Source organism: Emericellopsis atlantica (assembly GCF_019669845.1).
Source record: "Emericellopsis atlantica unplaced genomic scaffold F5Z01scaffold_9, whole genome shotgun sequence".
Classification (NCBI taxonomy): domain Eukaryota; kingdom Fungi; phylum Ascomycota; class Sordariomycetes; order Hypocreales; family Bionectriaceae; genus Emericellopsis; species Emericellopsis atlantica.
The window spans coordinates 611,292-626,369 of record NW_025764711.1 but is presented as its reverse complement, the minus strand read 5'-3'; the positions used below and the strand labels follow the sequence as shown (position 1 = coordinate 626,369).

General features: G+C 53.8%; 6 protein-coding genes across 6 annotated transcripts; 1 reads left to right on the top strand and 5 right to left on the bottom strand.

The window, feature by feature from the left end:
- Positions 1–1,226: 1,226 nt before the first annotated feature.
- On the bottom strand, positions 1,227–2,580 carry F5Z01DRAFT_556194 (uncharacterized protein). Its single transcript, XM_046260663.1, has one exon. The coding sequence runs from the start codon at positions 2,498–2,500 to the stop codon at positions 1,478–1,480; it is 1,023 nt and encodes a 340-aa protein (XP_046119665.1). The 5' UTR covers positions 2,501–2,580; the 3' UTR covers positions 1,227–1,477.
- A 1,293-nt stretch (positions 2,581–3,873) lies between these two features.
- F5Z01DRAFT_635356 (mitochondrial ribosomal protein subunit L20-domain-containing protein) lies at positions 3,874–4,518 on the top strand (the record flags this gene model as incomplete). Its single annotated transcript, XM_046262143.1, has 1 exon — positions 3,874–4,518. The coding sequence occupies one exon, from the start codon at positions 3,874–3,876 to the stop codon at positions 4,516–4,518; it is 645 nt and encodes a 214-aa protein (XP_046119664.1).
- Positions 4,519–4,608: 90 nt separating this feature from the next.
- F5Z01DRAFT_556175 (uncharacterized protein) lies at positions 4,609–6,163 on the bottom strand. The gene is made up of 3 exons (XM_046260662.1): positions 5,816–6,163; positions 5,240–5,764; positions 4,609–5,189 (listed from the first exon to the last, which is right to left on the bottom strand). The coding sequence occupies exons 1-3, from the start codon at positions 5,986–5,988 to the stop codon at positions 4,700–4,702; spliced, it is 1,188 nt and encodes a 395-aa protein (XP_046119663.1). The 5' UTR covers positions 5,989–6,163; the 3' UTR covers positions 4,609–4,699.
- Positions 6,164–7,425: 1,262 nt separating this feature from the next.
- F5Z01DRAFT_652025 (fatty acid desaturase-domain-containing protein) lies at positions 7,426–9,375 on the bottom strand. The gene is made up of 3 exons (XM_046263256.1): positions 8,868–9,375; positions 7,869–8,810; positions 7,426–7,817 (listed from the first exon to the last, which is right to left on the bottom strand). Exons 1-3 carry the CDS (start codon positions 8,915–8,917, stop codon positions 7,625–7,627), a joined length of 1,185 nt encoding a protein of 394 aa, XP_046119662.1. The 5' UTR covers positions 8,918–9,375; the 3' UTR covers positions 7,426–7,624.
- Positions 9,376–9,650: 275 nt separating this feature from the next.
- F5Z01DRAFT_680721 (CoA-transferase family III domain-containing protein) lies at positions 9,651–11,080 on the bottom strand (the record flags this gene model as incomplete). The annotated part of the gene is made up of 2 exons (XM_046265619.1): positions 9,651–10,826; positions 11,042–11,080. The coding sequence occupies 2 exons, from the start codon at positions 11,078–11,080 to the stop codon at positions 9,651–9,653; spliced, it is 1,215 nt and encodes a 404-aa protein (XP_046119661.1).
- Positions 11,081–12,129: 1,049 nt separating this feature from the next.
- On the bottom strand, positions 12,130–13,719 carry F5Z01DRAFT_619841 (high-affinity nicotinic acid plasma membrane permease; the record flags this gene model as incomplete). Its single annotated transcript, XM_046261114.1, has 1 exon — positions 12,130–13,719. One exon carries the CDS (start codon positions 13,717–13,719, stop codon positions 12,130–12,132), a length of 1,590 nt encoding a protein of 529 aa, XP_046119660.1.
- Positions 13,720–15,078: the final 1,359 nt, after the last annotated feature.

Genomic DNA, 15,078 nt, shown 5'->3' with positions numbered 1-15,078 from the left:
TACGTAAGTAGTAGGTACTATGAAATGCCTGCTTGCTAATGTTTATACTCGAAGGCGTCCCCGAACACTCGCGCGGCGATATCCTAGGACTCGCCGCTGTGTACTGTTCTGAGTCACAATAACCGTGATCTCCATTCGAGTGGTGCGGCACGATGCAGATTTCACTGTGAATCAGGCTTGACACTGACGCAATGAATATGCGCGGGCACGCGTTGCTGGACAGATCGTGTGGTGCGAGCTATCAGCCACAACCGCCCTTCCACGGATGCCGGATTTGACACTATCATGGGGGATCGTCGTGCTCGTCGACAGTGACCTCATTTCCGCGATACCGAATGCAGCCATGATTAATCACATCATGGACTTCTGGAAGAGGGAACAGTCCCGCGATACGGTTGAACACTAGGTACTGATTCCGTGTTGGTGCACCTGAACAGCCCCAGCATGGCGAATTACCTACCTGAAGGCTGCCTATAACAGGCAGAATGTAATTTCACATCAGCACTGCCACCAAGAGAACATCCTCAGCTCTCGGCATTTATGTTTGCAAAAGAAACTGCAAATCTTTCCGAGGGCTCATCTCAAGATGTCCCGATCTGAGACACCAGAGTGCGATTTCGGGCCATTTCATAAACATCAGCTTGGTACCCCGGCAGCTGATCGTAGCCCTTGAGCCCAATAGCTTGGCACAAACGGTGACAATCACCGATGGACAAGGTTTCCAGTCCCAAGTAGGGATTTGCGTGGGGAGCTACCCTACATCGCGCTGTCGAACACAGAAGCGAGCAAATACCATGCCTTTCAGGGTGTTTAGCTATGTCAGGCTAGATTCCGAGCGTCTTCTATCATTCACAGCTCGAACTGTCAAGTGGGTGATACAACAAGTGACCGTCAATACCCGGGACAAGAAACCCGTGGATCAAGTCACACAGTCTTCACAAGCATCAACAAGTTGCTTGGCGATGAACTTATAGTGACAGGCCAAGTCAAATTTATTTCATGGCCACTGTGAACAGCCTTAGCCTTGACGAAACCAAGTTCGCAGAACCCGAGTTCTAATTACTTCGTCCCTACGACGAGCTGCGCCCAAAATTTCCTATATCAGAAGCACGTATCGTGAATGCCAGAACTCCGTATGAACTCCGTACGAACAGCATGACGGACAATACCCACAAAAAGAAGATGATCAGATGAGAATATTCGCAACTTCTCCCTAATCCGGCTTGGGGTACAAATCCTACAATGCTCTCGCACCACGAATGCTGAACGGTCAATACGAAGACGCCCATGATAACCATTGGATATAATATGAATACGCAGAAACCGAGGATTACTACCTCCATGGAAAGGACACAGCCAACTTTGAGATACCGGAAAAGAAAGCTCCAGCAACCATGACAGCGCCGGGAACGAAAGCCTTGGGAACAGTTTGCTCCAACACCCTGAAATAACACCTCGCTTACAAGAACGAAAAAAATCACCTCGACCCTGGTCCGTCTACCGGGCTCGTGGGGATGCTCCTGACTTTGCTAAAGTCCGTGCTGGTCGTTCGCCGCAAAGCCTGGCTCATCGTCTCGACGTTCAGTTGGCCCGTCTGACCTGGCGGCACCAGACCCAAGCTGCCACTGCCAGGAGTACCCAAAGGCTTCCGAGCCGGACTCATCTCGATACCACGTATGCTACCAGGGTTGCTGGTCGGCGGGCTGGTGCCGGGGCCCTGGCTTGATACTGGCGACCGAATAGGCGATGGCGAACGGTTGAAGCCCGATGTAGGCAGAGAGGTCAACCCCGCACCGTGAATGCTCTCGCGAGATCCAACGCCGCTCAGCGGAGGACCGTGCTCAGCTTGCACAACATCGGCGAACGAGATGAACGACAAACGGCGCACATCAGCCGAGTCAAGAGAGCCGTAATTGGAGACGCTGTCGGGCGACTGAGCTGAGGACTGGCGATCGACGAATGAGTTCAACTCCCGCGCCCACTCCGTAGCCGTCTGATCATGAGGTGTAGAGGCAGCTGGCGTAGGGGCGGCACCCGTGACAGCCACAGATGCAGGCTGGTGTGAGGTGTGCGTGACGATCTCGACCGCGTCGGGATCAAGCTTGCGGTTGGTGATGGCCTCCGAGGCATCATCAAGAACTGCGGGGATGTGGTTCTCAGTCTGGATGTGCGTAGGGATGGCAGGCGAGTTGGCTTGGGGGATCGTAGGGTCTTGGACGTCGCGTTCGAAGATCTGGGATCGCGCTGGCGACGCGACCTGCGGGGATTCCGAGGTTTGTCTCGTCGGCGACAGAGGGGGCTCGGTTTGCGAAGCAGGCGTGGGAGATGTCGTGTTCTTGGACGCACTAGGTGTGGTCGAGGCCGCACTCTCTCCTTGGTCGGTCTTCTTTGTCCCTAGACCAAAGAATCTGCGTTTCTTGGTCTTGTTGTCGCCCTTGGTGTCTGAGCTTGCCTCAGTAGGACGGGGCGTCGAATCCCCTGTGGTACGGCCGTCCGCCATTGCGAGGTTCCTGCTCAGCTATGGGGGAGAATGCGCGTCAGCGTTGGTCCTGGGACTTTATATATAATATTGATAGTCTGGCGAAATCTCGGAAAGTCACAGGGTAGAGGGTCCCCCTTCTGTGAAGCTTGTCCTACAAGGGAGCACAAGATCAATGCATTTAGATCACATACCTCGAGGGTTGATGGAATAGCTCGACACGAGCAGCAGAAGGGGAAATCACGGAGCTAGCCGCAGTGGATTTCGTCGGCTCACCCGCCCAGCAGCCCGACTGGATTGGAGCTCCAGTCGGAGAACGTGACGTAGCGTGGGTTGTGGAGGGTCTGGATGCGCTTCGAGAGGTGCACCCGGGGCCGAAGCTGTGGTGCCTTGCGTCTCGGTTAAAGCCAAGTGTCTTAGGATGTTGAACTGAAGAAATTCTCGCTCGTAAAGGGCTGAGTTCAAGGGCGAATGAAATGTGCAGCTGCAGCGTCGACAGTGATAGTTTGGGGAAATTGAGATGAGGAGGGAGGGATGGAGTGAACAATGCGCGGCCAGGGATAGGAAGGAGGAGATGAGGATCTTCTTCATCTTTTTCACTGTTCACATGATGCAGCTGACTTGGTGGTGCATAAACCTCATGCAAAAGCCGGCACATCCACCGTGACAGCCTCCCCTCTCCCACGATCAACTTCTTGGATAGAGTACAGATTTTTAGCTATAAGCACCCATTATCGACCCTTTTGGAAGCCAATAGACAGGTAACTGCTCCGTGACGACCGGAAGCCCCTCGATTTCCAGGCGCGCCACATCATGCACTGCAGCTACATCACGCGCATCCACAACCGCCGAAGCACGGTGATATCATTGCACCCGTATTTCAATATTTGACGGAGATGATCACCTTGCGATGCATTTCCCAAAATACCCGAAGCTTGCCGGCTCACGTTGACCATGCTTCATTCAACATCCTCGGCATCTGCGTGCTTTGATTCCACTGTTCTGGAGGTAGTATTAGGTTCTTGCAACAATGCCGCCAGGTGTTTGCCGCGAGTTCCTAGACAAACAAACGCATTTATTATAATTATGCATCAACTTAACCTCTCGATCGTCTACTTGTCACCTTGACCTCGAACTACGTCATTGGTCCCTGATAAAGGCCCATTGGGTGCTAACAAGCTGCAGCTGGAGCGCGGATCACATCACGTGATCAGGCGACTGGCATCCCAATCTTAGGTAATCGATTTTTTTCCTCAGAATCTTCTGAACCTCATGCTGCTACCCAGCTGTCGAGCGGCACACGACCCGGTTTGCATTATCGTCCACTCCATTCTGCCCTAGCGACCGTGTCATGCTTAATTGATCTACACTCTCCTTACAATCACTTCGCCAAGATGGACATGCGCGCGCTCGCTCGTCCAGCCGCTGAGCTGCTCCTCAAAAGAACACCCGTCTCTATCCCCTTAATAACGACCCGCTCTCACAAGACCACCGCCCGAACGAAACGATCCCTCAAAATCGCCCCTCACGACTCCTTCCTTCCATCACGGGATGGCAACGCGTCACAAGGCGACCACATTATCTACAACCCCCCTAGCTCCGAAGCCTCGCCTTTCCACACGCCATTCATCTTCCTCCCACCGGAAGACCCGCGTCGACAGGCCATCACACGCATGCGCGCCATGAAGGGTAGCGCGCAAGGACTTGTCGGACTGGGCGGACAGACCACGGAGAAATTGCCTCCGCTGATGAACAAGAACGAGGGCAAGAAGGCGCGGTATCACCTCACACCCGCACACATGGAGGAGATGAGGAAATTGCGAGCAGAGGACCCGTTGACATGGACCGTCACGGCCTTGGCAAGGAAGTTTGACTGCTCCACGATCATTGTGCGAACCGTCGCGCCCCCGCCAAAGGGCCACCTGGAGTGGCTCAAGGCCAAGGAGGAGAGACGCATCGCGAGGTACGGTCCCGCAAAGCTCAAGGCCAAGGCCGAGCGGAAAATGCGGACGGAGATGATGTATCGGGGCGAGATCTAAGGAGTTGGATGAGAAGCGTGCTGTACCATCACCTTTTTTTGGGCGAAAATGTTGTATGAAGGCGTGTTGTATCATCTGACGGCGAACGGCATACAAGGCTCTGGGCATTACCCTGTATATCATGGATGCATTCTTGATTTTCATTACCACATTACATAACATGTATATTTGATTCATGCCCTCATTTGTCGTTCTTGCCAGGTACGACGCGCCAGCACCAGCCACACCAACTTCGCAAGTCGCCCCTGATCTCGCGGCTCAGGGGCTTTCCGTTCAGACCTCGTTCATCTTCCCACTCAGGGACACAGGCCCCGACTCTGACCATTTTCACGAGTGTCTTTTTGACAACACCGCCGATGCCTTCCACTTCATGTCGCTCATATCCGCATCTCACTTGGGGACTTGGCGTTCTCCTCTCCTCTTGTTGCAATGTCTCCAGGGGGCTAGGTAAGTGTGTTGGTTCAGGGGTTGTGGGCGGAGAAGGTTCAGCCCATACCGGCGACACGGGGTAGTCTTTGGCGTCCGCCGCATCGCAGTCAACTTGGGTCTCGTGCTCTTTGGCCGCTAGACAATCCCCTTCGCGACCGCAGATGACACCGCGATCACCATCTCCGATCCCTGTACCGAGTCCGCCGAGCACTTCGCCATAATGGCTCCTCCAGCGCCAGATGCTATGCCAGTTAGCCGCCTTCCTAGTATGCTTGATTGGCGTCTTGCGTACCGCTGGTATTCGCCGTCCGCTGTCCTGATGCTCCTCCCACAAGGCTGGCAGAGCCAAACCCCCTCGCTATCGCACTTGCAAAGCGTTCTTTGTATATACTCTGATGAGAATGAAAGGTGAGGATCCAATGGTGGCTTCGCTAGAATTGCAAGTGGTGCTTTCGTGCAAGACGTACACAGCCTTCTGTGCCTCTCTTTCAGGGTGACTGGCGCTGGCGGCTTGATCGCACAGTTCCTGCAAATCACCGTCTCGCACCTCCTGCACTGGCCGACGAGATCTCGGGCGCAATGACCCGATTTGCCATTGTAGGACCGCCCATCTTCCATGTAGAACCAGTTGCCCGCGCGAGCGCGGTAGCGCAATGTTTCCGACGCATCGATGGGAGCGGCCTCGTGAACACAGCGCAATGTCGAGGAGATAAGGACACGGCGAGACTGGAGGAGAGAAGCATGGATGCAGAACGAGGAGCGAGCGAGCGAGTCGAGTGTATTCAGGTCAATATTTGATACAATAGCATGCACGATCCTTCGAAATCAGCATTTAGATCATGGCAACTCGTAGTCAATGTCTACTCACGGGTAACATTGGAAGGCTTCTGTTACAATATTGCGCGTTCGTGGCTGCTCGTCGGTGGCTTTGGCGTCGCTTCGCATGGTGACGTCGTCAAGCTTCGTACAAAGCCGCTGCTCGACCAGCGAGGGCTGCTCGTGTTCTGCGTCTCCAACATCCAGCTCGAAAAAACGAGCCATCGCAATGGATGTATTACGAGAACAAGAGAGCTATGCGATGGTGAGATAAGCACCGCGCCGATCGCGATAAGCACGCGTTGCTGCTGGGAGACGTTGACGATCGCGCTGCTTTGGGATGGCAGTAGCAACGCCGAGGTCGGACTGGAGGGTTTAAGTACTGATTGATAAGATCATTTGCGACAATTAAGAACAAGATCTAATCTCAAAAGATGGAGACACTGGAGACGACGCGTCTGACCGACACATGATCGTATGATCAAGTCCATGCAGAGAGCCAGTCAATGATGTTTCAAGGTGTCATGGCGACAGACTGAAGGCGGGCTGTGGGGAAGCTGCCTTTTAGCTGAGGAGATGGAGCTCACAAGTGTGTGGTCACCCGCGCATCAGAGCTTTGGGCATCGCACCCACACGGGAAGTCGCATGAAAGCGCCATTGAAAGGCGGTACGTACCACGTTCAGCTCGATTTCACCGAATGTTTCAAACTTGGCAGTAATTCAATCTTACACTGGAATTCGAGCGTGAAAAACACTAAGCTCAAGTCTGTTCTTGCTGGTTGCATGGCTGTTTCCCGAGTGATCTTACCTACCCTACTCCGCTGTTCTATCTTCAAGTTCAAAACGCCTTACTTTGTACATAGGGCCAAGGTCATTTCGAAACATGCGCTGCTGAGACGCCGTTGATATATCTTGGGCAAGGTGGCGACTGGGCCTGAGCGCTATATTATATGTGACAGACAGGCGGCCCTGAAGACCGCGGAAGTGGGCTTTCTTCCATCAGACTTTCTCCTCCTCACTCACATACCGTCCTCATCTCTTCACGAGCGCAATCTTTCGCCTCGTGCTCAGTCTAGTTGTTCATTTACAAGACAAACGCCTCTTTAATCTTTAATACTTCCAGACCCAAATCCTTCGAGCACTTCCCGTCACTCTAGGCGTTGTCTTTGGCCAGAACTAAGAGGCTGACGGCAACACTAGGCTGCGCGACAAGGTTCATTCACCACATAAGAATAGAAACTTGGCCTGAGGTGCCATTATGCGTGCCTAGAAATTCTTGGAGTCTCGTGAGGCTCCTTATGACTTGCCAGCACAGCCAGCGCAGCGCGAAAGCCCCGAGAGCCCGAGAGCCCCACGCTGTCACGCAGCAGCAGTCATGGCATCTAGGAAACGATGCCGATGCCTCCGCACAGCGATCAAACTCGCATAACTGCACACGCCGAGATTGCCGACTTTGCTCCTGTTACCCCATGCGGGGGATCCTACTTGGTTTAGTCCTTCTGATGAGTCCCGAGCTGAAGAGCTGGAAGCGTGTAAGTTGATTCGTCGAGCTGCAAGACATACATGCGCTCCTCAGCAACGCGGTACACACCCAGCTTCACTCAAAGTTTGTCGGATCATCATTGATCGTCTGGCTCAGTTTGAAAAAATGGCAGCAAAATATGTCAATGTTCGACCATTTAACTTGGGTTTGAATGAACTTGTTAATAGTACCGAAGATGCTGGGCTCGTCTGACACGACTGTGCTCAGACGACCATTCTATCTGTTGTCTATGTCTATTGAAATCTATCCCGTTTGCGCAAATTTCAGGAAACGCCGTTGTCTATGCACGCCGTGATTTTCGCCAGACAATCATCATGCTTACTCGGTCTTCTTGGTGACCCACTTCATGGCGCCACGACCGTACTTGCTCTCATCGTAGTCGACGCAGTGAAGGGTCGTGAAGCACGACCAAAGCTGACCAAGGAATGAGCGGTCATCGCGGTGGTACAGGTCGCCAAGGATGGGCTTGATGGCCTCGGTGGCCTCCTCAGCGTAGTAGAAGGGGATGCGACTGTGCGAATGTTAGCGGGGCACTGAGAATGAATACAGCAGCGAGACTTACGGGAAAAGGTGGTGAACCACGTGGAACTCAATGATACCGTGGAAAAGGTGCTTGCCGACCCAGCCAAACTCGCGATCAACAGTGGCACTGGCGCCCTTGACAAAGGTCCAGTTCTCGGCGTCAAAGTGGGGGACATCGACGTGGGTGTGGTGTAGATAGGTGATGGCCACCAGCCAGTGGTGCACCCAGACATATGGCTGCAAGTACGCCAGGAGGACGGTGCTGGTGCCAACGTATGTCGAGAGGTAGTAGAGTGCGGAAGCAGTGGTCATGAGACCAATGTCGGAGAGCAGAATGAAGGGAGCCTCGCTGCGACGGAACACAATCGAAGAGGGGTCAAAGTGGCTCTTGCTGACGCCATTGCTCTGCGTCGAGTTCTTGCCGGCGGAGATGTTGAAGATGAGATAGCCCATCCAGCCAAAGAGCTGGTGGAAGACCAGGGTGGCGAACTGGTAGATGGGGGTGTCCTCCAGGTACTCAAGGCTGGAGTGAGTGGCCTCCTTCTTCTGCTTGTATTCCTCCTTTGTGCGGGGCACAAAGACCATGTCCTTCTCCATGTGGCCAGTGTACATGTGGTGGCGGTGGTGGGAGAATTTCCACGAGAAATAGGGCACCATCAGGGCCGAGTGGCAGAAGAAGCCAACCACGTCGTTAAGCAGCTTGTTCTGCGAGAACGAGCCGTGTCCACCTTCGTGACCCAGAATCCAGAGGCCAGTGCAGACCAGACCCTGTACGAATCCATAGATGATCCAGGCGGCGGTGCGCAGGGTGAAGTCGGGGATGGCGGGGATGTAAGTGATGGCTGCCCAGCCGAGGGCCGAAATCATGACCACATCTCGAAGCAGGTAGGAGAGCGAGATGAGCGCCGACGACTCAAAGCACTTCTTGGGAATGGCCTTGCGAAGCGTGTTGATGTCGGGATAGACGCGGTCGGCGGTCAGGCTGCTGTACGTTAGCACATGGACTGTTGTGAACAAGACCTGACGGAGCCGGTATTACCTCTTGGTAGGCGCCTCAGTCTGCGTGCGGGTGGTGACAGTGGTGATCATGGTGGGCAATGGCTCTGCGGAGTGATGGGAGGAAGAAGGAACGAAGAAGAAGAAAAACGTTCCGAGAAAAGACGACGATATCAATGACTCTCAACAAATCTCGCGGGAGGCGAATTACCATTGGACAGGCGGGCAGAAAGGGGTTGATCGACAGGGACCCTCATTGCTCAAGGCTTGTTGAATTTTCGGCCCCCGGTTGGACCCTGAGGGCATTATTGGATCTGAGACCCTGGATTGTCTAGGAAGTGGATATCATGGAGCAGAACGGGGTCGAGAGTCGAGACATTGCGAGTTCGTGCTGGGCGGTGAACGACCAAGTGGATTCAGTTTGACTCGCCAAGCAGTGGGCTGCACTAGAAGCAAACAGGCAAGTGAAGATTTTAAGACACAGCCATCGGGTATCACATGCTGACTACAGTATTATGCAGATATATTTTAGGTCAGGAATGCAAGATACAGAAAATGCAATTCCACCACTCCTGATGCTTAGCGTCGCCTCGTGTGCGAATTAGAGTCTCGGGCTGTGAGACGGCGCGATCACACGTGGCTCCATCTGGCAGAAACTCGGTACAGCAATAAATCGCTCAATGACATGTCCTTATCGGGGGGGGGGGGCACACTTGTTTGAGATGGCAGATAAGGGTCCACTGAGCCGCGGCTGGCACGCCGCACGCCGCACGCACGCATCCGTATTCTGTTCCAAGTCCACTTCTTATCAGGTCGGGCTGTGTAACTATTCCTTATTCATGCCCAATTCCTCGAGGATCTTTGCATTATGCTCGCCGACCTTCGGAACGGGCCCAACCCTGGCATCCGCGGCGGTTGCCACTCCCGCCGGCAGAAGTGCTGGTACCCGTCCTGCGGGGGTATCAACCTCTGTCCAACGCCCACGGGCCTTCAACTGCGGATGGTCCCATAGGCCCTTCATATCGTTCACTTTGGCGTTCGCCACGGTCGCCTCGTCTAGCTTGACGAGCACCTCTTCCGCGCTCATCATGGAAAATCGGTCCACAATGATCGCCTTGAGCTCCTCTCGGTTCTGCGATCGTAGGCTGTTGTTCTTGAAGCGCTTATCCGTTGCGAGACTGGCACCCCCCAGCACAATTTCACATAACTTTGCCCACTCCCTTTCATTCTGGATGCCGAGCATCACCGATCCTCCACCACCTGTCTCAAAGGGCCCGTACGGATATACTGTCGCATGTTCCGCACCGGCCCTCTTGGGCGCTTCCTGCCCCTCATACGCGTAGTACATGGGGAAACTCATCCACTCAGCCATGCTCTCGAGCATACTGATGTCGATTCTGGAGCCCTTGCCGGTCTTGCCACGCTTCAGCAGCGCGGCGAGGATATTCTGGAAAGCTGCAGTACCCGCGGCAATGTCTGCCACGGAAATGCCCACTTTGGTGGGTGTTGTGGGCGTGCCTGTGACAGAGAGTAGGCCAGCTTCGCTCTGCACAAGCAAGTCGTATGCTTTCTTGTGGGTGTAGGGACCGTAGCTTCCATACCCCGAGATGTCGCACACGATGATCTTGTCATTTTCCTCCTTCAATCTGTCCCATCCTAAACCCAGCCTGTCTGAGGCGCCGGGCGCCAGGTTCTGAACCAGAACATCGGCTTTGGCTAACAAGGCTTTTAAAACCTTGAAATCTTTCGGATCCTTGACATTCAGCGCCAAAGACTCTTTTGATCGGTTTGTCCAGACAAAGTGCGATGACTGCCCTTCAACACGGGTGTCATACGCTCGTGCAAAGTCCCCCTCGCCAGGACGCTCAATCTTGATGACCCGCGCGCCGAGCTCGGCGAGTTGGCGAGTGCAGAAGGGGGCGGCAATGGCTTGCTCAAGCGAGACAACGGTTATCCCGTCCAAGGGGAGCTCAGAGGTTGAGGTGCTTGACAGGCGAATGTGCTTGAGTGCACCATTCTGGAGTGCTTTCTGAGCTGATAATCGGTAAGAGATGATCGATGACCTCGTCGTATATTGGGTGCTGTGAGCGACAGACGGCAGTGATCGAAGTGCCCTGACCGCTGAGCCTCGAAGTGAAGATCCCATAGCAGAGGTTAGTGATGTTCAAAAGTCCTAATCTTCAGATCCTCAGGCCAACTACTTTTGAACAAACATACAGAGAGCTGGGCGGTAGAAACTCTGAAGCAAGCGCACATGCGGGCAGTCTACATGTACGTTGAAATCGAGTCCGAGTCGGCTATATGGTGGGTTTCCCCCACACATCTGGGGCATAGGATTAGGAAGTTGAAGTGATGCGGGGCTATTGAGACGAACAGTGTGCCGCGTAGCCGAATTGGAGTTTTATTGACAAAGCGTCGTAAAGGGGTTCTTTATCTTCGCAGGATGCGTACGTACAAGTACAGCTCGACCGGGAATTCGTAGCAGTGCTGTGGGTCGTTGTGATGACCATGGGAGGCCATATTGACGGCCACTTGAATTCGGTCACTTCTGTAACAGCCACGATCACGAACTGGTTTCCTGCATGCCCCGAGCTGTGTCTGCCTTCAATGAGATCAATAGGACTATTCTGCCCCTTGGCGCTGTACACGAGACAATGATGTTCCTAAACTGGCGACGCTCGAAGACTAGACTCGCCGTGCTTTAGTAAGAACTTAAATTTATTCAAATATGGGTTAGTAGAGCAAGTAGCCCAAGGCGCGACATCAGGATAATTAGTAAGTGAGGAACATGGACAGTAAGGACGTATCACAAACCCCCAAGAGGTGAGTCTGATAGGGCACAAATAAAGCATGACGGAGTTGGAAACATTATATTCCTACAATATTTCTCCTCCTCGTGAGTCCGCGGACTCATAAATCCAAAACTCCCACGAGGCCACAGGAACCGACGATAGCGCAACAGCATTGTCGTCGGCATAACTAGGCGCTCGGTCCAAACACGCCGTCCCAGCGATGGCGTAGAAGCACTGTCGCTGTCGGATATCCTTCCGTCTGACAGCGAATAAAAACTCTGTGGGGGGTATCATGTGTGTCGTAAAATCGTTGATGTGCCACTCGTGGACGAGCAAACCCCTTATTGATAGCGCAGAAGCATTGTCAACAGGTCGGTTCGACTCGTCAAGACGACAGTGAGCTTTTCCATATCCAAAAAAAAAAACGCCAATCGTGCACTCCAAGTGCTGTTATAGAAAGATTAAAAGTAGTATCCTTAAAGAAAGATGAAAGGGTCGGAGAACAAAGCGCTATTACTTCGAGAGCCCAAAACCGCGCTGCTGGTTCTCTCTGCGCGCCGCGCCATCCTCCAGGTCGCTGTTGATCTCGTCGTCGTGGAGCTTGGTGCTTGGCTCGTTGCCAAAGATCCTGAGGAGAATCATCATGGCAAAAGAGCTGACAATGCTCAAAACCAGAATGCCAATCATTGTCAAGTTGCTGCGCCGGTACTGATGGGGTCCAGGAGCAGCGTCCTCCGGCCAGCCCGTGTAGAGAGCGTAGGTACTTGTCACACTGCCCAGATTGCCGAGGCCAGATATCAGGGCAGAGGCAGTGGCAACGCCGACCTCGCCGTGGCGACGCTGGAAGATCTCGTTCGTCCAGGCCATGCAATTCGGGACTGTGGGGCCAAGGCCGAACCCGACCATCAACAAACCACCATAGCGGGCCCAGCCGTTGTTTGTAGCAAAGGTGACAACCAGTAGACCAGTGATCTGCACGCAGACGGCACCAGAGAAAATGAAGGCGCGATAACGATGAAAGCGATCCGATATGGGCATGAAGATGAGAATGGCGATGAGATCCATGATCCAGATCGGAGCGAAAAGTAGGCTGATTTCGATGCCACTGGCAGTAGGCTGGATCGAGCGAATGATGACCGAGCCATAGAGCTGTGTGCCAATGCCGACACCGACGACGCCGAAGTACATCAGCGTCAGAGGCCAGAGACGCCAGTCGAGGAGCGTGCGACCGAGGTCCTTGACGCCCCAGGGACGGGCGTGGTAGACACGCTTGAGGTCTTGGTAGTGGACGACAGCATCCTGGCCTGTCAAGGCTTCGGGCGAGGGTGGAAGAAATCTCCACAGTCCTTTGCGCTCACGGACCTGACCCGGCTGAAGGGGGCGTTCGGGCAGCCACCAGAGTAGAATGAAGCTCAAGACGACGGCCACGAGACCGTAGATGAGGAACATCCAGCGGAAGCCGACGAGACCACCCAGGCCATCCATGAGCTGGAAGCCAGCAGAGACGAGGCCAACCACGGCCGCAGAGACCTGAGCGGCAGTGAAGTACATGCCGATCCTCTTTCCAGTGCGCGACGGCGGATAGAAGAGGGTGAGGTAGTACGACATACCCGGCCACATACCGGCAATGACCACGCCGAGCAGGAATCGCAGAAGCTTGACGCTCCATGCATCCTGGACCGCGGCAAAGCAAGCTCCCACAACACCAGTCGCAAAGACGATTCTCGCCATCCAGACTCGGGGGCTCAATTTGCTCATGACCAAGTTGGAGGGAAAGTCGAAGATGACATAGGCCACGTAGAACAATGCCAGGGCGAGCGACGTATCGCGAGGCGTGAGGTTGAGCACCGTCATGAGGTCATGCCCAGCATCCTGGTTCATGGTTTGCGCAATGCCAATGTTGGAGCGAATGGCCGAGCAGAGAAAGTATAGGATCCAGAAGGCGGGGATGATGCGCAGGTCCAGCTTGCGATACACGCGCTCGACCGTCGCAACATCATAGTCCTCGACGGCCTGATGAGCACGTTCCGCATCTAGGGGATACGCGGTGACATTGTCCGCTCCCGAGTCAACACCCGCCGGCTTGTCCGGTGCGTAGGCCATACTGAGCTTGGAAGCAATGGAAGCGCGTGCGACAAGCTTTTCTGGCCTAATGAACCGGTGTGAATCGGAGCGAATTGATATGGAGGCAGAGAACAAAGGACAAAGGGAGAGACTTGTCGAGATGGGGCGAGAAGAGCAAACGCAGCAGCGAATGAATAAAAGATGTTGAAGAGGGAAAAAGTCAGTGAAAGGAAAAGGCAGTCAAATATTTTACGTGGGGGAGCGCTTTCGGGGATGAGGTACTTGTACATTGGTGGGTTGTTGGGGAGCTTCAGCCGAAGTCCACGAGCGAGCCGAGCGCGGCCAGCTACGGATCAATTAGGCATGGTGCCATGAGCTTGCGTTGGAATTGTCGCGGTCGAGTTCCCTATTGTATGATGTTTTTTAATTGCTGGCGATCTAGTTTGTTGTTCAAGTGTGGTATGCTGCTTTCGTGTCATTCTACCACAGATATTTAACATAGCTTCGATGCAAATTCCGTTTGCATACAGTCATCAAGCTTTGATGGCATGGTCTGAGACTCCGAGGATCCCAGCTCAGAGCGACGACCTGCAAACCTTGAGCAGTCCATCATTCACATATTGTGCCCATTGATTTGTACCTTACATGGAACGTTAGGCTAGCTGCGACAGCATGGAGGTGTTCACAACTTCACGACAATGAGGGCCCAGACCCTTGGACGATTTTATACCCTAAAAGCTGCCTTATGCAGGAACTAAAACAAAGCTCCAGATTCCCTTGGGGCACAAAGAATGAAAACTGCACAAAACATACCATATGCGCGCATCGATCATGGATCTTATGATCTCGCCATGGGCGCTTGGTAAATAACATGCTCCCACGCAAACCTCGTCTCACTCTGCTACAGCGTCTTGGAGATATCGAATCTCCCGACACAGCCGCGTTCAATGTAACGACCTGCATGTCGTGACAGACCACGTGAGTCCGTGCCTGGTGTATAGCCGCCGTCGTCGATGCTGCCTTGCGTACTTATATCATGGGAGCACATGCGCACTTTCATGGTAGGCTAGACGTATCATGCTCACGGCTTCGTGGGCGATGAGTCACGAAGGCGAGACTCTGCTCGCCGCACGACGCGCCTTGTCCTCGCGCTCGAGTCACCGGGCAGCTTGGTGCCTAGAGCACCCAGGAAGTTGCTGATGTGATTATAAACATGGGCTCAGGAATTAATCAATGTTGTCACCTCACGACTCGAGACTCACTGATGAACGCCAACCCGACACCCACTCACGTGACCCCAACTGACTAAGCACCGAGTTGATCTGTTCGGCGCCGGCATCACCCATCCTCCATCCCGACCCTCCAGACCGTGATTTTCCAGGCTATCACCTGCGCGCG